General features: G+C 37.4%; 1 protein-coding gene across 1 annotated transcript; it reads right to left on the bottom strand.

Moving 5' to 3' along the window:
- Positions 1-1,512: 1,512 nt before the first annotated feature.
- LOC104451727 (jasmonate O-methyltransferase) lies at positions 1,513-6,987 on the bottom strand. Its single transcript, XM_018875550.2, is given in 5 exon segments — positions 1,513-2,138; positions 2,627-2,669; positions 2,671-2,894; positions 6,280-6,684; positions 6,867-6,987. Coding segments are annotated over 5 exon segments (1,113 nt in total). The 5' UTR covers positions 6,933-6,987; the 3' UTR covers positions 1,513-1,763.
- Positions 6,988-26,592: the final 19,605 nt, after the last annotated feature.

Below are 26,592 nucleotides of genomic sequence, written 5' to 3'. Positions count from 1 at the left end.
TTGTGTCTCGACCATCAAACATGTGCCGAATTTAAGTCCTTTTGTTCACGAAAATGCAGTACGCTTGATTAAGGAAGAACTGTAGTCATCGGTGCTCATGTTCACTGGCTATTCATGCTCCAATTAGCCTTAAGAGAAAATTCATGCTACATTTTGTGGTTCAAATGTACTCTTATCCGACAAATTCGCAAATACTTCTGCCATTTCCATTTAAGACATGAAAAGCTCAATGAAGAAATCTTACGTTCGTTTGCCAGATATGTTTCATGTCTAGTTATTCGTATTTTGTTTTACTAAAATTTCATTAAAAAAAAATGGTTGCTTTACTAAACCTTAACTTATGAGCAGGGGAAAAAATAATACTAAAAAAATGAAAACTTGAAAAATTGAACTGAGCCGGCTTTTCAGTTCGGGTTATATTCAGTTTGGATTATGTTTCGATTGGGAGCAACATTACACCCTAACGGTAGGTTCAGTTTTTGTTTCCTATAAATCCCTAAACCAAATCAAACCGTTGATGCCCTTACCTTCCAATGCTTCATTGAAATTGTGATATTTAATCGGAAATTGACAATGTTTTGGCTCTTCCTGAAAATTTTTCATTAACATGGTAAGAATCAATTAGTGCTATTGAAACCTGTTCCTTTGAGTGTTGCTCTAGTTACATCTTCCAGTATTTCTGGCACGTCAGGCTCTACTGCCTCGATCGTATTTAACCAGGCAGTTTGGACGTGCTCCGACAATCCCGGTAGGGACCTTCGGCGATGGGTTTATGATGGGTTCGTCTCTGGGCTTTGAGCTGGACCTAGCTACTTAAATGAGCCCTTTTGCAATTGAAGATACAAATCATGATACCAATTTTGGTTGGACGTAATGTCAAGTGGCTTGGACCTCGCCCATGTTAATAGAACATTGAGAGGAAAATGGCAAGACATTGGACCAATTAGATCACGAGATACATCTGTATATCCTGTTGAGGTAACAAAGGCTATAGTGTGGAGAATAGACTGCCTTTTCAATGTTACATTCAGCACCTCGTCTTGATTCAGATTGCATCTTTTTGTTCAATCAAATACGGTGGCGATTTGTCGCTTGAGTTCTAATTTTTTGTTTGTCGATTCTCTGGGCAAATCATTATAGAGCTTATGTGATTGATGACAAGAGATTAAGTTATGCCGATCCTGAATGGTCGACAAAGATTTCACTCACATAGATTATGCGTGTGGACCATATTTTCCTACAAATCTGATTCGCAGAATGAGAAAAGTTTCTCCAACCATCATCCTGATTGTTGGATTACAAGCATGCACATCGTCGACAATTAGAGGTATGATTGGCAGGAATCTCCTCTAACCAGGATTTGAAAAGTGAGGTACAATTGGCAGGAGTTTCCCCTAACGAGGGTTTGAAAAATGGGAATTTCTGCACAAAGGCAGTGTATGACTTAGCTACTGGCAAAGATCCCAACAGAAAAATACCAAATGATAGATCTCGGATTTGGCGAACAAGGAATTTATCTAAAACCCAGAACTTCATTCGACTTCGTTGTCATAACATTATTGCTTGGAAGAGCAACCTTGCACGCAGAGGTATTCCATATTTAATGTTTCTTGTGCTTTTCGCAATCCAGTCGGTGAAACACCAGCCCACATCCTTCGAGACTGTGTGGCAGCCAAATCTCCATGGGAGATGTCTGATTTTCCCCTTGGGAAATCATATGAACTTTTTTTTTAATCAACAGAGCTTCTCTCTATGGACCAAACTTAAAGTGACCGAGGCGCATCCTTCCTAATCAGAGAAACGACCACCAAAATGTTCTTGGCCCTATTCTTGGATAGATAATCGTCCACCATCTCTGCATATCTCCTGAAGAGCTCGTCCATCACGACCAAAATGCCTCCACCGAAGTGAGACTCAAGCATCGACTCCACCACCGCCCGCACCATCTTCGCCACTCTCACCCCGCTAAACTGCACGTACTCTTCTCCGCAGCCAAAATAGTCCCAGCTGGCTTCAAATGTCTCGAGGTAATCTATGGCAAACGACCCTTCATTTGTTATCTCGCATTTCAATTCTTCAGCAGACGGAGCGTAGTACGGTGCATCGAAGGAATCCACTTTCGTTTCTTCAACCAGTCCCTACGTCAAGGCGACCATTTGTCGGTTATTATTGCCCAAACTCATTCAAATGGACTCAACTCCATCAATATGACATTTGGAAGCATTATTAGTTAAAAAACTTTTATTGTCAAAAAATTAATTTTAGATAAATTTGTTATAAATATTTCAATTACGAATTTTTCATAATATTAAATTTTGAACGTATAACTCTTAGTGATTCATCCGTTGGATATATAACATCTTTTGTCAAGTCCAGACATTTTTAAGTTTGCCCTAACGAGAAAAATGATCTTCATCCCGAAGGTTGGTGGGGCCTTGGGGTTGGGGTCTGGCTAGGGGTGCAATGCCGTACCATAGCGGGTCCCTCAATTAATATTCTGAACACAAAACGAGGGATGGGACCATTTATTTTAGATGTCACCGTCTGGCTGACCAAGCGGCTCGGTCCCCTCTTTTTCGCCCAAGTTACATGGTAAAGAAGGGAAGAGAACGAGAGATGTGTATACCTCGGATGCCATTGCCAAGAGGGCAAGGGAAAGGAGCTCCCACAAGAAGGCACTCAGAGCTGGGGTTGTTGGAGATCCTGCCCATTAAGGTGAGGACCATGCGCCCACCGGTCACCATTTCCGCAGACCTTGACCCCAGAAACCGCGAAAAGTCGCGCTTGAATTGGTCCGCGTAGGCTCGAGCCACGCACTCGGGGCTGGTCTTGGATATGTACAACTTCCCCTTGTTCAGTGGGGGTCCTCCCTCGCGGTTCAAGCCTGATGGAACCTACGCAGGCGCACCAAGAACAGTTTATTTGTTTTTAGGTAGTCTATATTGACAACGTTGATAATGTCCGTCGCCTAAAGGTCAAATTGGAACCATAGCTGTCATCCTGTTAAAGGCTGTGCATAAGCATGTATAGTGGTTGCAGTGGACCGCGACAAATGGACTGTTTTCAGCAGATAATAAATGAGAAATGGCCTCGTAACATGATACATTCATGGAAGGCGTGGATTGTGTCGTGTACGTTATTTTTCCTTTCGGAAAATGTAGAAGTTACTTAAAAATAATTTTCGTTCAAGATACGCCACATTAATGGACCCTCCTCCAACTGAAGAAAAGGGAAGAAAATAAGAACATGCAAAAGGGCGGAAATGCCCTTGGCCAGCTAGTAAGGTCAAGTCATTCTTTGAGACTAATATGGTCATTTTAGGTCATTATTTGAAATAAGACCCACTTAAGACTCTTATTTGAGAAAATGATTTCAGGCTCCTTTTGATACAAAGTTAATTTCAGGTCATTATTTGATAAATTGAAGGCGATTTGGGCCCTTACTTGAAAATTTTCCAATATTGTAAAAATGAAAAATAATAATAATTATAAAATTTAACAATTGATAAATGCGAATAGTAAATCTCCGATATATCAAGGATAAATTGTGGGCTTTCAATTTTTTTAACTTTTCTTGATCACATTCACAACTATGCTCTTTTTATCTGCGCATTGAAAAACTAGTTAGCCTCTCTTTCCAATAAAAAAAAAGTTTACCAATTTCTTATCAACTTTAATCACACACAAGTAAATGGCACTTGAACATCGAATTCAGTTGTTGTTACTGATATAAATATTTATTTTTAATTGAATAAAAAATGCTTAAACTATTTTTCTTTTTCCATTTTTTTGTCAACGTGGAGTTCCTTTTACTGTAAATTGTAATTAGATTAATGAGAATATATTATAAGAAGGTTGAGCCAATTATTTAATTAAAGATGCTAATGATGGAGATATTATGACAAGAAGGAACAAGAAATCTATGTTATCTTGAATGGTTATAAAGTTCAATTCTTATAAGTTCACACATTTTAATACTTTAGTAGAAAGCTGAATTTGGCATTAGAGTTTTAAACTTGTACAAAAGGAATAATAATAATAAAAGTATAATCCTTTAGATTGTGATAGATGATTCATATCATAAACAAAAAAAAAATGATAAAAAAAATCAACCTAAGATGTAAATATGAATTAGATACAAAAATATTATTTCATACTCATCATTATCTGATAGTTAATCATTTTAGGTTTTTTCCTGGTGAAAATCTATGGTGAGATCTTTGAATTCCAAAGGAAACGGTTACCTTAAGAAAATATGTGATGCAAACTGCATCGATGTGGTCAATTTCTCATTTTCCTTCTTTTAATTAGTAGTAAATTTATAAGTGTCTAATACTCGTGTGTGATTACGCCATGTGGCTCAAGCACGTGCAAGCATTACTTACTAAGTTTTATGTTTTCTTTTTGTTACATTAGTAATGACATTTGAACCCAATTTCGTTAATCTTATAAAATGAAACTCAAGGGAATTTTTATTTTTTTTCAAAGTAGCTATTTAAAGATGTCACGAGTAATACTGCAGGCATGTTCCTTGTGCAAGTAGGTCTATATGTTTATCCTAACCGTCTATACTGTAGTAGAATCTATGTAACCTGTCAATCCTGCAATGGTTAGTACGGTAACACATCTAAGAAAAATCTCATATAGGTTTGATACGTTGTCGGCGCAATGGTAAAAGTCAAACATTGGTTTAAAGAAATTGCATAAGTTTCCCGTTGATTTTTTAATTTCTTATGTGTGTTAATTCTAAAGAGATAAAAATTGGTTTTACAACGTAGAATTAGGAATTAAATTTAAAGGCTAGCTAAATAACTAGTCCCAATCTACTAAATCGTTTCACAAAAATAACAAGATTCCACTTATAGCAGTCTTTTTATATGAAAAAATTACGATTTCTTGAAAGCCTATATAATTAAAACTCAAATACGTGACAAAAGTACACTTGTTCATGCTTTATCAATTGCCTGACCCACCCAAATCGACAAACTGTACATATATTTACAATCTTGTTGGAGGTTTCAACTTCCAAGTTATCGATTTTGGAGTCTCTTTATATGAAAACATGTAGGGTTTCTGATAAGTTTGGAATTCGATTGGCCAGTATACCTCGAATATGAAATATCATTATCGTTCGAAACTCAAACATGACTATCCATATTACGGAAATACCATTATTCTTCTATCAATGTACTTTACATAAAGCAAAATTACATCAAAATTTTTTTTTAAAAAAATTATGGGGTCCTAAAATTCTTGTTCTCATATTTTCTTTTTTATTATTATTATTTTCTTTGGCAACCCTTGCTAGCTAAAATGAAATGAAAACAATTAAGAAAAAATAAAATAAAAATTAATTTTTTTAGATGAAAAAAATTGTCCACATCAAAATCAATTATGTCATATAGGATGACCAATGTCCATGTTAGCAATTTACTATTAAAATTAACCTAATAGACTTAATTGACAAATTGTGACTAGATGCCATGGCCAACGAAGTTAGGATTCAATTTCTAGAACTTCATAACTTTTAGATTGTAATTATACTTTGTAAACATGTTAAAATTGACTATACTTTGTATAACATGTCTAGAACTTTTGCGTACTATTTTATTTAAGGGAAAAAGCCACCAAATATCCCATACTATACTCACTATAGCACATTTACTCCGAAGTCTTTTTTTTTTTTGGTAATATTGAAAACCTCAAACTATGCCTATTATGACACATTTACTCTAAAAATTTTATTGTAACATAAAAAACTCCAAACTTGTACCTACACTCCATTAAGATCTTAGATGATTTTCAACCAAAACAACATTGTTATCACATGAGGGTCATATCAACACTATTTGTTTTTGGTATCCATGTAGTTCCCATTGACATAATTTTGACAGAGGGTAAATGTGTTATATATACACTTACCCTCTATTATATATACATAGTTGGATTTTTTTTGTTAAGAAAATGTGTTACGATGAGTATAATTTAAATTTTTTTGTGGTTTTTACCCTTTATTCAAATTAAAAAGAATAAAGTTTGTCAAGTTAGATCGAAATGACTTCGACACTCCATTTAAAGCCAACTTGTGTTTAAGGTTGGGTTATAACTTCCGACAACCTGACATGTCGTTGAGATGTCATATCTACAAGTATGAGTGTGATGCGTCAGTCATGATGATCCGACCAATCATGCAATCGATATGGTGCAACTACTTGGCAATAGAACTAGTGGGGAGACGTCTTTAATATTTTTGACAAGTAAAAGGTAATGTGGTTCAAACCTGAGAGAGCCAGTGCAGACTTGAAGAAGAGTGCACAAAATGCAAACTTTTGCTTGGAAATAGCCGGCCGTAGAAGGAGCCGGGCACACCTGAGACGAAGCAGGGCCTGAACCCAGCGCTCTTATCAACCTTCAACTTCTTGTGGAACTCGGGTAGTGACAGGAAAATATTGTTGAAGTCATTGCTGGGGAGATCATTCAAGTAAACTCTAATCTCGGGGGACAGGCGGCTCATACGCACGCACTTGGCATGGACAATGTCGATCGCCTCGGATATTACTGACAGAGCATTGGGTCCCGATGAGCACCCCAAATCTGCGATTCCTAGACTTTCGGGAATGTCAGAGCACATGACCCCCAGGATGGCTTCTTCCACGAATGGTTTGGCAACTGATATGATCTTGCTCTACAAAAGGAAAAAAGAAGAAAAAGAAGGAGGAGGAGGAGGAGGAGGAGGAGGAAATTAGTACACAAAGCACTTTAGTGATGGACTACTAAATAAATGTGTTGACTCTATGATATGTGCTTATGTCTTAGCATTCCATGCATGAACATAATTATCTATTACAAGATGAATGAGAGAAGTACCTGAAGTGTGGAGTTCTTTGCATAACTAGTCTCCCCAGCACCTTTGTTCATGTGAAGTACCGTCATGACTTCCCCTCTCTCTCTCTCTCTCTCTCTCTCTCTCTGAACTATATGATTAGAAAGAAAGTATTGGGCATGGAAGGTTGGAGAGAGCTAAAGATCTATATAAAGAAGGAAAAGGAAACTGTGAACATTATTTAGAAAGAAAAATGATTAGATGACGGTTTTTAATCTATTGTGAGAATAACAGTTTATTATTGATAAAAAAAATCAAATAATAGATAATTTTAATCTCATAATAGCTCAAAGATGATTATGTTAGCAAAACCCATTCAAAAATATGTTGGGGGGCAAAATGTGGTGCTTAATTCCTAAGATGTCTTTTCGTGTGGGGGCATCATGGGAATCTCACGAGAATTAAATCTGTTTGCTAGAGAGCAAAATGTGGTCCTCAATTCGTGTGGGGGCATCATGGCAATCTCAAGAGAATTAAATCTGTTTGCTAGAGAGCAAAATGTGCTCCTCAATTCCCTAAGTAGGATTTTTTTTTTTTGGCTGAACCCCTAGTAGGATTTAGGCAAGCCAAACTTCTTTTTCTTTCTTTTTATTTTTCTGTTTTTTGGATCTTGTCCACATAAAATGTCAAAATTTGCTCTTGGAATATTTTGTTGGAAAAAAATGCTTTGGATTAGAAAGAAATGGAATCCGATTTAGAGGCATCATAACACTCTATTTAAGAAATTGTTTGCCTCACAATGTTGCTAATGATTACTAACAAAAATCCTTCAAAATACAACAAAATCTAAATGAGAACACTAGATAGCAATTACAGTATTTCTCCAAGATCTTGAAGAGAAACAAATTGGAAAGAAAATTCGGCAAAACCTGATAATCATTGATACCAAAAACTGATGGACTCATCTCGGTTTTTTTTTTTTTTTTTTTTAATAGAGGCAACCTTTTGAAACGGATTGCAAAATTAATAGGCAAGTTCTCAAAATTTAGGTTAAAAAGACATATTAAAACATTCGTAGTAAAAATTATACTAATAGTTCCGAATTCCATAAATTTTGAAAATACCGATTAAACGAAATAAACTTTCAAAGGTTATGACACAACTAATAAAGATTAACAAAATAATCGTACAAAACAAATAATAATAATAAATGAAGATTAGTGCTAATTATTAGCACATGATATTGTGGGATCTAGTTCATAGTTCATTGTATTCATTTGTACAAACTAAAAGATATCTGTACTTATATATGACCTACATACTTAGGAACAACACTATTATATTTGTTTTATAAACAAAAAATCAACATATTTCACACGTCAAGGATCTTTATATTGCGTGTAAAATTTGGTTGTAAATCACGCTTCCTCTTGTGTTTTTTCTTTTTGGGAAAGATGGAAGGTGCAAATTCTATATGACATGGAAATGCCGAGAGCCAATGCCTTCCTGGGACAAAGACTGTCATACGTTGTAATGAAGTCGCCATGATGTTCTCATGGGCGACTTCGATCCTAAGTTTAGTGCTGCATGACGATCACGGGATTTGACATATTGTGGTACGATTCAAGAAATTTAGATCCATAGACAAGGTTGGAGTTGCACGTCTTTCACTGTCTCTCTCGTTTTTTCTTTTTTCTTTTTTCCTGATCGAAAGAGTCGCTCCTCCTCCATGATCACTTTTTGACTCAACTACTCCGAATGGTAGATTTGGGGGTGGGGAGAGAGAGAGAGAGAGAGAGAGACAGATGGGCAAATACAATGTGTGATGGCGAATAGAAGCAGATGGCGACTTGGATGTGGTGTGAGGACTTTCTGGTGGTGGTTTTTTTTTTTTTGGTTGAAACTTTCTGATGGTGGTTGAGTCCACGAAGAACAAACAGGACACATGGCGGTGACTTGGGGGCCAGTTTCTTTTTAAGGTTGATACATTGAATATTAAATCTGGAACTTCAATTTTAAAAATGGAAAATTGCACCAACAATTTTAAGAGTTTCCTCCAATGTGCAATTCAATTAAGTGGAATTAAGTTCGAAAAGTTTTGACTCTAGCATAATCAAGCCATTTTAGCGATCATTCAAGCAAATTTATTGGCGTATTTCGTTGGAATCTGACTTGATATTTTTAGATGTTTTTGTGTCTAATCTAGTGCTATATTATAATAGTCATTTTTTTTTTGTTTACAAGAAAACAAGACAAAACAAAACTAGAGACAAAAAAAAAAAAAGGAAAAGGAAAATTAACTACACTAAGGGCACGAATGATAACCACTTTAGTTAGAAATTGATTTTTCTATTTTTATTTTTAGATGAGTTTTTGAGCAAAAATTCATGTTTAATAATGACCTAAAATTTTTGTTCTCAAAATAAAACACAAAATTTCTCTTTCCCTAGCAGTGGTGATTGGCAAACAGCGGTAGCAACCAGTGTTGGCATACGACGACCGATGGTGGTGGACTGCAATGGATGGTGAGTGGTAGCAACGGGTGGGTGGTTAATTAGCAAAGAGAATGAGCAATGATGAAAATTCTTTTCTCATTTCTATTTCAGAAATAAAGAAGAATTTTTTTCTCATTTCTATTCTAGAAATAGAGAAATAAAAAAATTTACTTTGCATTTCTGTTCCAAACCTAAATTCTAGACTAAAAATTTGTTGCAAAAATAGAAAAATAAAATTGCCTCACTTAACGGATCTTTTTTTCCAAAATAAGTTTGGAATAAAAAAATTGTTTTGAAAAAAAAATGATTGTCATGCGTGCCCTAACTCTACTTGTTTTGTGAAAAAGAATAATTTAAAAAATATTTTCTTAAAATTGATCACTTATATCGTTTATAAAATGAATGAATGACAAATTATTGTTGACAATGAAATTTTTTTCATGAATTAATTATTTTAAGTAATACAAATGATTAATTTTAGGAAAATATTTTTCAAAATTAATTCTTTATGAAATAAATGGAGTCAAAGAAAGAGACATCATAAAGGGTTAAAGGATTCCACTCTCAAGTTATGAAGCACTGACACTCTCGAGAGAGTTTTTGTGTTGTGTCGGATCTTTGACATATGTTTGACACTCTCCAACACTCTTGGATACTCGATCAACACATGTCAGAAAATCTAATACTTGGTCAATTTTTTCGACACTCTTCGACACTTGAGTCAGAATTCCGACATACTAGTTTCCGACACATGATTCTGACATGCAAGATTAATTTTAAAAAATTTCAATAAATGAAGGGTCAAAATACTTATGTGAAAAAATAAAAATCAATAATAAAAATAACAAATTAGGAAAGAAAAAAACCTAATATTTTTTTATCTTCTCTTTTGACTTTCAATTTCCATGATACACAAATTACCCTCACATTTTTTTTTTTTCCTTTCGACACGTCGACAAACAAGTCTAGAATGTGAATTATTTTTTTTTTCTTTCCAAGTTTTATGGATTTATTGAAATGGAGTTGAATTTGTCAAATTGAAACAATGAAGGATATTAATAAATGATGGATTAATGTTTTTAGTGTAAATTTGTTGTAGGATTTTATTATAATTTATTTATTTGTGAATTTGAATCAGATTAATTTGATTGAAATAATCATAAAAGTAATAATTTATTATTTATATACAAAATATTTATATAATATACAACGTGTCCAAATTCTCTATTTTTTTAGAAACGATGTGTCAGTTTGTCGTGTCGTGTCGCGTGTTGCGTATCGGTATTGGTGCTACTTAGCTCCCAAGTAACCGCAAATTCACCAATCCTCACCAAAGTCCTACTAACCCTCTTCCGCATCATGGGGTTGGTGGCGCCACCCCGAATCTTCAAACCCCTTTTGATGGTGGGTTCCTCTCGTCCTCTTGCTTACTTTAATTTTTCATATTTTTCAAGTCAATTTGACATATGTCTCAAACTATTTTAAAAATCAATTCAATTTCCAGCGTGCCCTAGCAAAATTGGCTGTGTGATCGCCAGAAAAATTTGATTGCATTGATTTCAAATATTTTATTACACTTTTTCAAATGTTTTGGACTTAATTGTAATTCAGGTAAAACGCTAAAACCTATTGGTGCAATTTTCCTTTTAAGCATGACAATCTGTAATTTAAGGGGTTCACTTAAAGCTGCCAATTTACTTCTGACTAATAAATAGAGCAGATCTCAAATCCTACCGGAAAACCCCTATAATGCGAACCTTTTTTCCCTCCCTCGCGTGTGGGCACTACGTGGGATTCACCAAACCCAATAACTCAGATCACACAGTGCATGTGAACAATGCCTTCCGCAAACGTTTCACTTTTTAATAATGTAAAGCGTACTGCTAGGCAAGAGTGGGTCATCAAGCAAGGGAAAATGGATAATTCGCCTTACAAAACTCAGAAAAGCAATAGAAAACTTCAGGAAAAAATATCGCAAAACTCTTAACTCTATTGCATTGATGTCAATCTAGTCATAAGCTTTTCAATTGTGCCAATTTAGTTTCAAACTTTTTTATTTAGTGCTAATTTAATTTTTTCGGCTAATTTTGACTGTATATTACTGACATAGATGTTGGACAGCACTGATTAGCCTATGTGGTACCACAAGCACTAACTTGGGCAATTATAATAATATTTTGATATTTTTTCAATTTTTATTTTTTTTCTTATTTTTTTTCCTTTTTGCATTTTTTTTCCTACTTTCTTTTTTTCCTTTTGTCGATGATTGGCCATTGGCCATTGCTAAGCGAGCTAGCCTCACTTGGGTGAGGGTCGCCATTGCCGACCATGGGTAAGGCTTGGCTAGGTAAGGGTTCCCCTTGCCAGATTTGGCGAGGTTGGCCCTTGCCCAGGTTTGGGTGACCTTGCCCAATTTGGCAAGGCTCGCCCTCACCTAGGCTAGTGGTCTCAACCAAGCTTCGCTTGTGGAAGGCAATGGTGACCCTTGCCCGGTTGAGGCCAACTCTCTTAGCCATCACATGTGGCTGGTGGCCGGTCATTGACCAAAGGAAGAAGAAAGGCAAAATAAATAAATAAATAAATAAGGCCCCGTTTGTTTGCGTTTCTTTTTTGTTTTTAAACAAGGTTTTTCTTTTTTGTTCTCAGGAACAAAAAGGAATGTAAACGCGTTTGTGTGCGTTTCTGTTCCTTTTTTGTTCTTTTGTTCCCGGAACAAAAAGCAACAAGAAACACAAATTTTGTGTTTCTTGTTTCGAACACAAATCGAAACACTTTTTTTTCTTTTTTTCTTTTATTTTCTTGTTCTTCTTTCATGGCCGAGGCCGGTCGCCGCCTCGGCCACGGCCGGCGACCGGCCGACGAGGGGCCGGGCCTCGCCCGGCCACGGCGAGGCTCGCCGGCCCCGGCGAGGCCGACGCTCGCCGTAGCCGGGCGAGGGTCGGCCTCGCCATGGCCGGGCGAGCTCGAGCTCGCCCGAGATCCGGCGAGGCCGAGGCTCGTCGCCGCCGGGCGAGGTCGGCCTCGCCGGATGCAGGAGCTCGAGCTCGCCCGGCCATGGCGAGCCGACCTCGCGCCGGCTCCGGGCGAGCTCGGCCTCGCCGGATCAAGGCGAGCCGACCTCGCGCGCCGGGGCGAGCTCGATCTCGCCCGGATCCGCCTCGAGCTCGCCCGAGCCGGCGAGGCCGAGCTCGCCCGGTGGCCGGCGAGCCTCGGCCTCGCTGGCGGTGGCTGGCGAGCCGCGCCTCGCGCCCGCCGCCGGGCGAGCTCGGCCCTCGCCGGCCGGTCGTCGGCCAAGGCCTTGGCCGCGACCGGCCAAAAGAAGAAAAAAAAAATGAAAAAGAAAAAAAGAAAAAAAGGAAAAATAAGAAAAAAAATAGAAAAAATAAAAGAAATAAAAAAATTATCCAAATTTACCAAACATGTTTCTGTTTATTTTTTATTCCCGAACAAGTTTACCAAACGCGTATTTTTGTTCAAAAATTGTTCCCCGGAACAAATACTTTTTTCTATTTATGTTCCACGGAACAATTTTTAAACAAACACAACCAAACGCGCCCCTAAATAATTAATTAATTAATGGAAAAAAATTAAAATATTATTGAACATTATTCACATTAGTTAGCAGTACCACGTAGGTTAGTTGGGCCTCTTTAGCATTCAAGTTAGTAATATCGGCCAAAATTAACCGGAAGAATTGAATTGACACTAGGGCGAAAAGATTTAGGACTCAATTGGTATGATTAAAAAATTCATTATAATTTAATACTAATATTGTAAGTTTAGGACTTTTCTAGCACTTTCTCGAAAATTTATTAAGACCACATACAAAAGCTGAGCAAGAATTCACTTTATGAACCTCGGAAAACATTGGAAATTATTTAAAACTGTTAGAATAGTTAACCGTGCATGAGACTTCGCGCTCACAATATGAGCGAACGAAGAATTGAGTTAGTCGAACCGCACTAAAGGGAGCATAACTGTGACCATTTTAGTCCGATTTCTGAATCGGGTTCGTGGTAGGGTAATGGATTTGATATAATTAGCTAAAGTGAGGGAACTATTGAACTTTGTGATTACATGATATGTTACGCATATAGCTTCAAGAAGCAGACCGAATGCGTGTATTTCCAATTTGGTTATAGGCGAGTCATTGATATGCAGACTATGTGTCACGCCCCAATCCTCGAGTGCGTGCCCATCCCTCGGTGGTCGATAAAATTTGCGACGTCCCATAATGCATCACCGACCCATTCATTTCATTGCACATGCGGAAGTGAATAAACAACCCTTGATAACAAATAGCATGGGATGGGAAAGCAAGATAATCACATCAAACCAAACACCTTCATAAGCAAGCTGAGTTTATAAACAAAAGACTGGCTTTCAAAAAGGAACTGTCCTATAGCCTACTAGTCAGACAAGTTCACCGATCCTTCAGACTCCACTAGCTTCAAGGGCACTGGGTCCTCTATAGCTCCATCTGGAGGGTCAATTGCACCCTCACCAAAAGCAGCATCAACAACCACCGCGAGAATCTCAAAACCTTGGAAGAGACCCACTCGGTATCCCTTGAGTCCGTGGTGGAACTACGCCTTGAATTGATGAGGTATCCTCTCAGATACACCCTCATTGACCCAGACGGTGGTCACGATCAACTGATAGACCCAATGACTACCGGGGATCCGAACATTTATCCCTCGCTCAATAATAGCCCGCGGCTGTCCAAAACGTTCCAGAGGAACTGCCATCTAAGGACTTAAAAATATTGAGCCCACGACGAGGTGAGACAATGTCTCAGTAAGTTCACTCATAAACTCCAACTAGGAAGGAAATACACTTAAGAGTGTTCTAACCACAGAGCCACATAAGCACATAGACTTACCTCGTCTCAGATCCTTCCTGCATGTCAGCACAATTCATATCATAGACATAACATTATTCATGCTCAAACAATTGGAATGCCAACACCTCCACCTCCACAAACACAAAGGGTCTCGATTATAGGGCCAAATCGTCATATGACCGTACCATTCTGTGCCACACAATTTTGTCCCATAATCCAGCGCGTCAATTTCACTTTGCATGCGTTCCAATTGTTAATCATGACCACACATGGGCACGGCCTATTCGAAGTTCGGCAGTCTTCTGGCGTAGCTAGGCATTGTCTCACTCCACCAAACACGGCAATGTCACTCGTCAACGGCATTCCATAAAGGAGCATTGGTTCAGCCTCTACTACGATCGGTATCCATTGATAGGGCATTTCATATAAGGGTATGTCCAACTCAACAGCTCGGGACGGGTTCTCTTAATCAATACATGACCATACAATCTCGACCTAGGATACTGTGCATTACACTCAAATGCCTTAATTAAAATAGTGAACTTTGCCTATTTTCTTCACATTAAAAATACACGGTAAAAATAGTCGTGTGTGGGTATACAGTCAATTTAAACTAGAAAAACTGATACCAATCCTTTTCAAATCCAACTATTTGATATAGTATATAAAACCATTTTTGGTGTCAAAACTTGACACTCGGTAATTTTTAAATAATTACCAAAATTTTCAAATTTTGAATTAAATACCCAAAATTGCAACCATCACTCAATTTAAACAATTTAACACTCAATTGCAAAAATTAACTACATCATTGCGATTGGTACGAAATCCCAGTCACCGACTATCCCAATATAATTTCCGGAAAATATTAATTAAATAAATAAATACCGAAATTAATTAAATAACTCAATTTAAATTCAATAAATAGCAACTTAGGCCAGAAACGCTAATCTAACTGCCTAAACAGGCCTAGAAAATTTTCGAACCTAATTAGATAAATAGTATAACTTATCTAGCCCTTAATTTATTTAATCTAACCATCTATCATGCATAATTGAATAATTAAATCACTAATATAATCTAACTAACCACATAATCCCTAATTAGCTTAAACTAATCACCTATTAAGCATAATTAACTCCCTAAGGAGAGTTTAGCAAGTAAACTCACTGGTTTAGCGTTCCGATGAGTTCACAGCGATAGCGACGCGAAGGCGGGCAATAGACAACCTTGCGGCGACACCAAGCGGGGTCCGGACGACCTTGGAAAATCTTTCCAAAGTCTCAGCTAGGTTGAGATCTTCGGCTTCTACTTGTTGGCCGAAGGAGCTGCTCGAGCGGCTAGTTGAGGCCGAAACAGGCCAGGCGGTGACGCGGGCTACAATAGGGTCGAGCAGTGCTCAATAGTGGCAGACGGCAGCTAGACGGTGAAAAACGACAGCCATGTTGTTGGAGAAATCTTCTTGAAGTGTTTTGAAGCTGACAAAACGTTTTCATCAGTCTAATCTGAAGGCTTGCGGACTCGCTATTTAAAGTCTGAAGACCTCCGGACAGCCAGACTCAAGACTCAAAGTCTATCCTCATCGACAGTCTCTAATCCGTTGAAGAAAGGTTATCCAGAACTGGATGTTTCGTTAAGGATTTAACCTTGTCAACTGGAGAAGATCTCGTGGCTGGAAAAGACATGATGGAGTCCTTTGATTGATCGAAGATTGACTCGATAATTGAAGATCCGATGATTGCTTAAATATTATTGGAAGGTTCTACTTATGGAAACCGAGATCCTGATTGTATGGGCGAACATGATTGATGGGCTATCGACACGTTCCTTTAATAGCTGGAACAATCTTCCTAATTGATTCTGTCCAACGGGTAGATTGGAGGAATTCCTTTGGTAAATGCCAACGGGTATGATGGCACAAAGGAGTATATAAGGAAGATGGTCTTAGTTGTTCAAGGAGTGTGCGATAGAAGAATTCCAAAGTCTGAAGCTCCTTTTTGTTTAGACAATTACTCTGAGCGAATACTTGTATACAAAAGAGAGTCTATATTTGTGAGAAATCTTGAGGAGGTGTGGTAGAACATCTACATTATGGAATCAAGGCAAAGCTGTACTGTAACTTCTCTTTTGTTCATAGTGGAATCCAGCCAATAGGCTGTCAGTGAAGAAGAGTGGACGTAGGCTTGATATAAGCCGAACCACTATAAACCGCGTGTTCGATTTTCTCTTCTCTCGCCTTACCTTGATTATCGTTTGTCTCAAATCCATCAACCTGTCTAGTATTGTGCAATTATGGAAGAAAAATCTTTTATATACCTATTCACCCCCTCTAGGTACTTATACTAGCAATATCAATTGGTATCGAGCACTGTGTACTTACTTTATTTGAAGTGTTTTACTTCGTAGTAAAAGATCCATGGCTAGTATGCTAGCACCAGGGCTGATGGAAGGGCAAAGCAATACCAGACCACCCTACTTTGATGGAAAGGATTACAACATCTGGAAGAACAAGATGAAAGCTTTCCTACGATCAAAGGATCCTCTGGAATGGGATGTTGTAGAAAAAGGAATTACTCCTACCACTGCATCAGTCTCTGAAAGAGGGAAAGAAACTGTTGAGACTAGCGGAATGACTTAGGAAGAGATAATCAAGAGACAAGCACTCGATGCAAAAGCAATTTACTTTTTATATTGTGCTTTGTCACCAACTGAATATAATAGAATATCTTCTTGTGTTACAGCAAAAAAGAAGTTTGGGACAGATTGCATATCACCTATGAAGGAACAACAGTTGAGTGAAGGAAACAAGAATCAACATTCTTCTCGGTCAATACGAAGCCTTCGAATGAAACTAGGAGAATCTATAACCGACATGTTTAGTCGCTTACGAGATATAGTGAATGGTCTTGAAAATCAAGGTCAACCAATTTCGATCCCATGAAGGTAAACAAGCTACTGCGTGGACTCTCCAAGGATTGGAATCACATAAAGACTTCGATAAGAGAGACGCAAAGAATTATGCCACTATCTCGTCGACGAGCTGATTGGAACTCTTCGATCTTATGAAGTGGAACGGATCAATGAAGATGAAGATCCAAAAGGTAAGAAATCCAATGCATTAAAATCAAATGATGATTCGATGATACAGATTCTCAAGATGATATGGACGATGAGGAGCTTGCTCTCATGATAAGAAAATTCAGAAAACTGAATAGAAAAGGAAGAAGGTTCAACTCAAAGAAACAAAGCTTTCAAAGACAGCAGACCAAGTCTGTTGATGATGAGGAACCAAGCAAAAATGTAGTCTCCTTTGAATGTAAGAAAAAGGGACACATCAGACCCAACTATCCTCTTCTAAAGAAGAAGAGAGGAAAAGCTGAAAATTTTCGAAAAGCTCTCAAAGCCGAAACCTGGAGTGATACAGAGTGTGAAGAAAGTGATAATGAATATGCCAATCTATGTCGATGGCACAATCGACTTAGACTCTAGATCGACTCGGACGGTAAATTTGAGGCAAGTAATTTTAAAATTCCTGTCAAAGTTTCTAAATACATTAATGAACTGTGTTTTAGTCTTAAGACTTCTCTTAAAAGAATTTCCGAACTAAAAAAGGAAAACTCAGCTCTAAAACAAAAGGAAAACGTTTTAGTAGAAAGAGTTAAAAGTCTAGACTTAACTGTTTCCACTCTTAAAGAAAATGAAGATAATCTTTTAAAAGAAAATGCTCTTTTAAAAACTGACTTATCAAATATTTCAAAGAAATTTTCAATAGGGTCTGAAAAACTTGAAAAAATTCTTTCGGCTCAAAGACCTTACTTCAATAAGTCCGGTCTAGGTATGACAGCAGAAACAATTCCCTTGATTGATTTTCCTAAAGTAAAAGAAAGAATTAAGAAAAGACTCTCGAGAGAGGCTTACAAAAATCATTTCAAGAAAGTTTTTGTAAAATCAGAGGAAGAAATGCTCTCGGATGTTCAAAGTGCAACAGTCCGGATCACTTTGAAAAGAGTGTCCTATGGTTTGGAAACCTGTTAAGAAAATATGGGCTAATACTTTTCTTATGTTACTAACACCAAAGGACCCAAGAAAGTTTGGGTACCAAAGAAAGCTTGAGACTTTATTTTAAATGCGAGTCACCGTCAAGAAAAAGGTAAAGTGGTATCTTGAGAGCGGATGCTCAAGACACATGCCCGGAGACTCAAATTGTTTTATAAAGCTTGCTCAAGTAAATGGTGGAAAAGTTTCATTTGGAGGAAACAACAAAAAACTATTGTGGGATTTGGAACTGTGAAAATTGGAAATCTCACAATAAGTAATGTTTCCTTAGTGGAAGGACTCAATTACAATCTTCTCAGCATTAGTCAATTGTGTGATACTGGTTTCAAGATCTTCTTTCAAGAAGGAATATGTTATGGAATTAGTAAAGACTCTACTCAGTCTTTCATGGGTCGAAGACATGGAAACATCTATCTTCTGAATGTGAAACCAAATGAATCGCAATGTCTTATCTCAATTCAAGACGAAGCAAGCTTATGGCACAGAAAGCTTGGTCATGTCAACATGAAGCAATTAGCCAAAATCTCATCAAAGCAGCTTGTTCAAGGACTACCCAAATTACCTTATCAATAGACTGATCCATGCACTCCATGTATTCTGGGAAAGCAGTTGCTGCATATGGATCTCTTCGGACCAACCAGAACATAGAGTATTGGAGATCGAGTTGGTAAGTTTGAAGAAAGATCAGATGAAGGTATCTTCCTTGGATATTCTACATCAAGCAAAGCCTACAGAGTCTATAACAAGAAGAGCCAGTTTGTGGAGGAGTCAGTGAATGTCAAATTTCAAGACTCAATGCAAGATGAATCAAGTCAGACTCATCAAGAAGAGTCTGAACCTGCTCCAGACCCTCCAAATCTTACAACTCAAGAAGCATCTCAGACTCTAGAAAACCAGCATCAGGTTGTTCGTGAAGATCCAAATAAAGAGAGAGATCATCAACCAGAAAAATCAACAAGTAACTAGAAGCATAAGTCAAGTCATCCCAAAGATCTTATAATCGGCGAAATTAATGAAGGAATTCGCACCAGATCCAAAAGGCGAGAAGAGTCTAGTCTTTGTGGCTCTCGTTTCGAAATTGAACCAAAGAGCATAGAAGAAGCTTTATTTGATGAAAGCTGGATTGAAGCTATGCAAGAAGAGCTCAGACAGTTCAACATTAATGATGTCTGGGAATTGACATCCAAACCAAAAGGTAAAACTATTATTGGAGCTAAATGGGTGTTCAGGAACAAGATGAATGAGAAAGGAAGAGTCGTACGAAACAAAGCAAGACTCGTGGCCAAGGGATATACACAAGAAGAAGGAATAGACTATGATGAGACTTACGCACCAGTAGCAAGGTTAGAAGCTATTTGACTATTACTTGCGTTTACTTGTTATAAGAATTTCAGGTTATTCCAAATGGACGTCAAAAGCGCCTTCCTAAATGGATTTATCCATGAGGAAGTTTATGTGGAACAACCACTAGGGTTTGAAGACCCAAAGAAGCCAGACTCGCCTTGACTAAAAAAGGCTTTGTATGGTTTAAAGCAAGCACCTCGAGCTTGGTACGACAGATTAAGTAAGTTCTTAATACAAAATGGTTTTGTCAAAGGTAAAGTAGATACGACTTTATTTATCAAAAAGGAAAACAAAAGTTTCTTACTTGTTCAAATATATGTGGATGATATTATTTTCGGATCCTCTAATGAAAATCAGGCAAGAAATTTTCTAAGTCTATGCGGGATGAGTTTGAAATGAGTATGATGGGAGAGTTAACATTCTTTCTTGGTCTTCAAGTAAAACAATTGAAGGAATGAACTTTTATTTATCAAGAAAAATATGTTAATGATCTTGTCAAAAGGTTTGGACTGGAAAAGTGCAAAAAGACCGACATACCGATGTCAAGTTCTTTGAAGATAGACAAAGATGAAGAAGGGAAGAAAGTTGATCAAAAGTTGTACAGGAGCATCATTGGTTCACTTCTTTATCTTACTGCTTCTAGACCTGACATTTTGTTGAGTGTTTGCATATGTGCTAGGTTTCAATCAGATCCTAGAGAATCCCATCTCAGTGCTGCGAAACGTATCATTAAATACGTTGCTTCATCATCAAGCATCGGTCTTTGGTATCCTAAGAAGGGAGACTTTAATCTTCCGGATATTCAGATGCAGATCTGGCCGGTTGCAGAGTTGATAGAAAGAGCATTTCGGGAACTTCCCAGTTGCTTGGAAGCAAGACAGTGTCTTGGTTTTCAAGGAAACAAAGCACTGTGTCTCTTTCAACAACAGAAGCAGAGTTTGTAGCCCTTGGAAGTTGCTGTTCGCAAATTCTATGGATAAAACAACAACTAAGAGACTTTGAAATTGAAGACTCATGCATAGAGATTAATTGCGACAACACTAGCGCTATCAACCTCACCAAAAATCCAATTCTCCATTCAAGAGCAAAGCATATAGAGATTCGACATCACTTTATTAGAGACCATGTTCAAAATGGAGATGTTTCAATTCAATTTGTTGACTCAAAGAACCAACTAGCGGATATATTCACAAAGCCTTTGGAGAAATATCAATTTGAATCTATCCGTTCCGGACTCAACATTTTGAGGTATGAAGATATCAAAGTCTAAAGACTTTCAGACTCAAACTTACAAGACTTTATCTGAAAGATAGTCTTGGTACGACCGTCAGACTGTAAGTCTTTCTCTCTTTAATCTCATCTTCAAAAGGTACGATCGTCAGACTGTGTTTAAATTGTTGCTATATTTAATTGACGTAATTATTGCATCGTTTCATTTTCAAAAAGGAAGTTATTTTTGAAATGGCTATTTTTATGAAAAAAGACAGTTATTTTGAAAAGGCATTTTTTTATTTCCTTTGTGACGGTTCGTTTATCTCTCCTTTTAACCGATCGTGCACTTTGTCGATTCCTCTTCACTTTACTCTCAAAACCCTAGAAAGCATCGATCCTCCATTCCCGTTTGTCTTCTTTGTTTAATCTTCAAAAAGTTGTCATTTTTCTTGGGAAAGTCAAGCAAGGAATCTTCCAAAACCGAGAAAGATGTCATCTTCAAGAAAGTCTTCGAGAATCGCAAGTAGGGGACCACGGCGAATGAGTGAGGGGCCTACGCACTTCGATCTTACTTGAAGAAGAAGTGTCTCCCGAACAACAACCGAGCCCACAACATTCTCAGCAGCGTCATTCTCCTCCATCTAGTCCTCAAGGCGTTGATCATCAACATCAGGAAGAAATCATCGAGGATGCAGACCCTGTTGTTGGAGAAATCTTCTTGAAGTCTTTTGAAGTTGACAAAACGTTTCCATCAGTCTAGTCTGAAGGCTTGTAGACTCTGCTATTTAATGTCTGAAGACCTCCAGATAGCCAGACTCAAGACTCAAATTCTATCCTCATTGACAGTCTCTAATCCGTTGAAGAAAGGTTATCCAGAACTAGATGTTTTATTAAGGATTTAACCTTATCAACTGGAGAAGATCTCGTGGCTGGAAAAGACATAACGAAGTCCTTTGATTGATCGAAGATTGACCCGATAATTGAAGATTCGGTGATTGCCTAAATATTATTGAAGGTTCTACTTATGGAAACCGAGATCTTGATTGTATAGGCGAACAGGATTGATGGGCTATCAACATGTTCCTTTAATAGCTTGAACAATCTTCCTAATTGATTCCGTCCAACGGGTAGATTGGAGGAATTCCTTTTGTAAGTGCCAACGGGTATGATGGCATAAATGAGTATATAAGGAAGACGGTCTTAGTTGTTCAAGGAGTGCGCGATTGAAGAATTCCAAAGTCTGAAGCTCCTTTTTGTTTAGACAATTACTCTGAGCGAATACTTGTATACAAAAAAGAGTCTATATTTGTGAGAAATCTTGAGGAGGTGTGGTAGAACATCTACACTATGGAATCAAGGCAAAGCTGTCTGTAACTTCTCTTTTGTTCATAGTGGAATCCAGCCAATAGGCCATCGGTGAAGAAGAGTGGACGTAGGCTTGATATAAGCCGAACCACTATAAACCGCGTGTTCAATTTTCTCTTCTCTCCGTCTTACTTTGATTATCGTTTGTCTCAAATCCATCAACTGTCTAGTATTGTGCAATTATGGAAGAAAAATCTTTTATATACCTATTCACCCCCTCTAGGTACTCATACTAGCAATATCAATTGGTATCGAGCACTGTGTACTCACTTTGTTTGAAGTGTTTTACTTGAGTTAAAGATCCATGGCTAGTATGTTGGCTCCGGGGCTGGTAGAAGGGCAAAACAACACTAGACCACCTTACTTTGATGGAAAGGATTACAACATCTGGAAGAACAAGATGAAAGCTTTCCTACGATCAAAGGATCCTCTGGAATAGGACATTGTAGAAAAAGGAATTACTCCTACCGTTGCATCAGTCTCTGAAAGAGGGAAATAAACTGTTGAGACGAGCGGAATGACTCAGGAAGAGATAATCAAGAGACAAGCACTCGATGCAAAAGCAATTTACTCCTTATATTGTGCTTTGTCACCAACTAAATATAATAGAATATCTTCTTGTGTTACAGCAAAAGAAGTTTGGGACAGATTGCATATCACTTATGAAGGAACAAATCGAGTGAAGGAAACAAGAATCAACATTCTTCTCGGTCAATACGAAGCCTTGAATGAAACCGGAGAATCTATAACGCGACATGTTTAGTCGTTTTACGAGATATTGTGAATGGTTTTGAAAATCAAGGTCAACCAATTTCTGATCCCATGAAGGTAAACAAGCTATTGCGTGGACTCTCCAAGGATTGGAATCACATAAAGACTTCGATAAGAGAGATGCAAAGAATTATGCCACTATCTGTCGATGAGCTGATTGGAACTCTTCAGTCTTATGAAGTGGAACGGATCAATGAAGATGAAGATCCAAAAGGTAAGAAATCCATTGCATTAAAATCAAATGATGATTCGATGATACTGATTCGAAGATGATATGGACGATGAGGAACTTGCTCTCATGATAAAAAGATTCATAAAACTGAATAGAAAATGAAGAAGGTTCAACTCAAAGAAACAAAGCTTTCAAAGACAAAGGACCAAGTCTCGGTGATGATGAGGAACCAAACAAAGATGTAGTTTGCTTTGAATGTAAGAAAAAAGGGACACATCAGACTCAACTGTCCTCTTCTAAGAAAGAAGAAAGGAAAATCTGAAAGATATCGAAAAGCTCTCAAAGCTGAAACCTGGAGTGATACAGAGTGTGAAGAAAGTGATAATGAATATGCTAATCTATATCTGATGGCACAATCAGACTCGAGACTGGATCAAACTCGGACGGTGAATTTGAGGCAAGTAATTTTAAAATTCCTGTCAAAGTTTCTAAATACATTGATGAATTGTGTTTTAGTCTTAAGACTTCTCTCAAAAGAATTTCCGAACTGAAAAAAGAAAACTCAGCTCTAAAACAAAAGGAAAATGTTTTAGTAGAAAGAGTTAAAAGTCTAGACTTGACTGTTTCCACTCTTAAAGAAAATGAAGATAATCTTTTAAAAGAAAATGCTCTTTTAAAAACTGACTTATCAAATATTTCAAAGAAATTTTCAATAGGGTCGAAAAACTTGAAAAAATTCTTTCAGCTCAAAGACCTTACTTCAATAAGTCCGGTCTAGGTATGACAAAGATAAACAATTCCCTTGATTGATTTTCCTAAAGTAAAAGAAAGAATTAAGAAAAGACTCTCGAGAGAGGCTTACAAAAATCATTTCAATAAAGTTTTTGTAAAATCTGTAGGTAGAAATGCTCTCAGATGTTCAAAGTGCAACAGTCCGGATCACTTTGAAAAAGAGTGTCCTATGGTTTGGAAACCTGTTAAGAAAATATGGGCTAATCGCTTATGTTACTAACACCAAAGGACCCAAGAAAGTTTGGGTACCAAAGAAAGCTTGAGACTTTATTTTAAATGCGGGTCACCGTCAAGAAAAAGGTAAAGTGGTATCTTGAGAGCGGATGCTCAAGACACATGACAGAGACTCAAATTGTTTTATAAAGCTTGCTCAAGTAAATGGCGGAAAAGTTTCATTTGGAGGAAACACAAAGGAAGTATTGTGGGATTTGGAACTGTGAAAATTGGAAATCTCACAATAAGTAATGTTTCCTTAGTGGAAGGACTCAATTACAATCTTCTCAAAGATTAGTCAATTGTGTGATACTCTTGGTTTCAAGATCTTCTTTCAAGAAGGAATATGTTCTCGGAATCGGTAAAGACTCTACTCGATCTTTTATTGGTCGAAGACATGGAAACATCTATCTTCGGATGTGAAACCAAATGAATGGCAATGTTTTATCTCAATTCAAGATGAAGCAAGCTTATGGCACGAAAGCTTGGTCATGTCAACATGAAGCAATTAGCCAAAATTTCATCAAAGCGGCTTGTTTGAGGACTACCCAAATTACCTTATCAAAAGACTGATCCATGCACTCCATGTATTCAGGGAAAGCGGTAAGAAATTCATTTAAGCCAATAAATCATGTCTCTACTAATCATGTACTACGATTCTTTCGCATATGGATCTCTTTGGACCAACCGAACACGAGTATTGGAGGTAAGAAATATTGCCTAGTAATTGTGGACGATTACTCCCGTTTTACTTGGGTATATTTCCTTGCAAGTAAGTCCGAAACCTTCTCGTATTTTGAAAAATTTGCTAAAAAGGTTCAAAATGAAAAAGGATGTGTTATCTCTAGTATAAGAACAGAGATCATGGAGGTGGATTTGAAAATCAAGATTTTACAAAATTTTGTGATGAATCGGCTTCAAGCATGTGTTCTCCTCTCCATATACTCCTCAACAAAATGGAGTTGTGGAAAGAAAGAACAGATCTCTTCAAGAAATGGCTAGAACTCTTTTAATTGAAATTAAGATTTCTTCACGATTTTGGTCAATTTGAAAAATTTCAACAGCTTGCTATATCATCAATAGAGTCTTCTTAAGACCTATTCTAGAGAAAACCCATTATGAGTTATTCAAAGATAAGAAGCCTATTGTTTCATACTTTCATGTATTCGGTTGCAAATGTTTTATATTGAAAAATGCAAAAGATCGAGTTGGTAAGTTTGAAGAAAGATCAGATGAAGGTATATTCCTTGGATATTCTACATCAAGCAAAGCCTTCAGAGTCTATAACAAGAAGAGCCGATCAGAGGAGTCAATGAATGTCGATTTCAAGACTCAACGCAAGATGAATCAAGTCGACTCATCAAGAAGAGTCTCGAACCTACCTGAACCTTCCAAAGCTTACAACTCAAGAAGCATCTCGACTGAAAACCAGCATCGGGTTGTTTGTGAAGATCCAAACAAAGAGAGAGACCATCAACCGGACAAATCAACAAGTAACTGGAAGCATAAGTCCAGTCATCCCAAAGATCTTATTATCGGCGAAATTAATGAAGGAATTCGCACCAAATCAAAAAGGGGAGAAGAGTCTAGTGCCGTGGCTCTCGTTTCTGAAATTGAACCAAAGAGCATAGAAGAAGCTTTATCTGATGAAAGCTGGATTGAAGCTATGCAAGAAAAGCTCAGACGGTTCAACATTAATGATGTATGTGAATTGACATCCAAACCAAAAGGTAAAACTGTTATTGGAGCTAAATGGGTGTTCAGAAACAAGATGAATGAGAAAGGAAAAGTCGTACGAAACAAAGCAAGACTCGTGGCCAAGGGATATACACAAGAAGAAGGAATAGACTATGATGAGACTTACGCACCAAGTAGCAAGGTTAGAAGCTATTCGACTATTACTTGCGTTTGCTTGTTATAAGAATTTCAGGTTATTCCAAATGGACGTCAAAAGCGCCTTCCTAAATGGATTTATCCATGAGGAAGTTTATGTGGAACAACCACCGGGTTTGAAGACCCAAAGAAGCCGAGACTTAGTCTTCAAACGAAAAAGGCTTTGTATGGTTTAAAGCAAGCACCTCAAGCTTGGTACGACAGATTAAGTAAGTTCTTAATACAAAATGGTTTTGTCAAAGGTAAGGTAGATACGACTTTATTTATCAAAAATGAAAACAAAAGTTTCTTACTTGTTCAAATATATGTGGATGATATTATTTTTGGATCCTCTAATGAAAATCAGGCAAGAAATTTTCTAAGTCTATGCGGGATGAGTTTGAAATGAGTATGATGGGAGAGTTAACATTCTTTCTTGGTCTTCAAGTAAAACAATTGAAGGAATGAACTTTTATTTATCAAGAAAAATATGTTAATGATCTTGTCAAAAGGTTTGGACTGGAAAAGTGCAAAAAGACCGACATACCGATGTCAAGTTCTTTGAAGATAGACAAAGATGAAGAAGGGAAGAAAGTTGATCAAAAGTTGTACAGAGCATCATTGGTTCACTTCTT

Source organism: Eucalyptus grandis, chromosome 6 (genome assembly GCF_016545825.1).
Source record: "Eucalyptus grandis isolate ANBG69807.140 chromosome 6, ASM1654582v1, whole genome shotgun sequence".
Classification (NCBI taxonomy): domain Eukaryota; kingdom Viridiplantae; phylum Streptophyta; class Magnoliopsida; order Myrtales; family Myrtaceae; genus Eucalyptus; species Eucalyptus grandis.
This window is presented reverse-complemented; position numbering and strand designations above follow the sequence as displayed.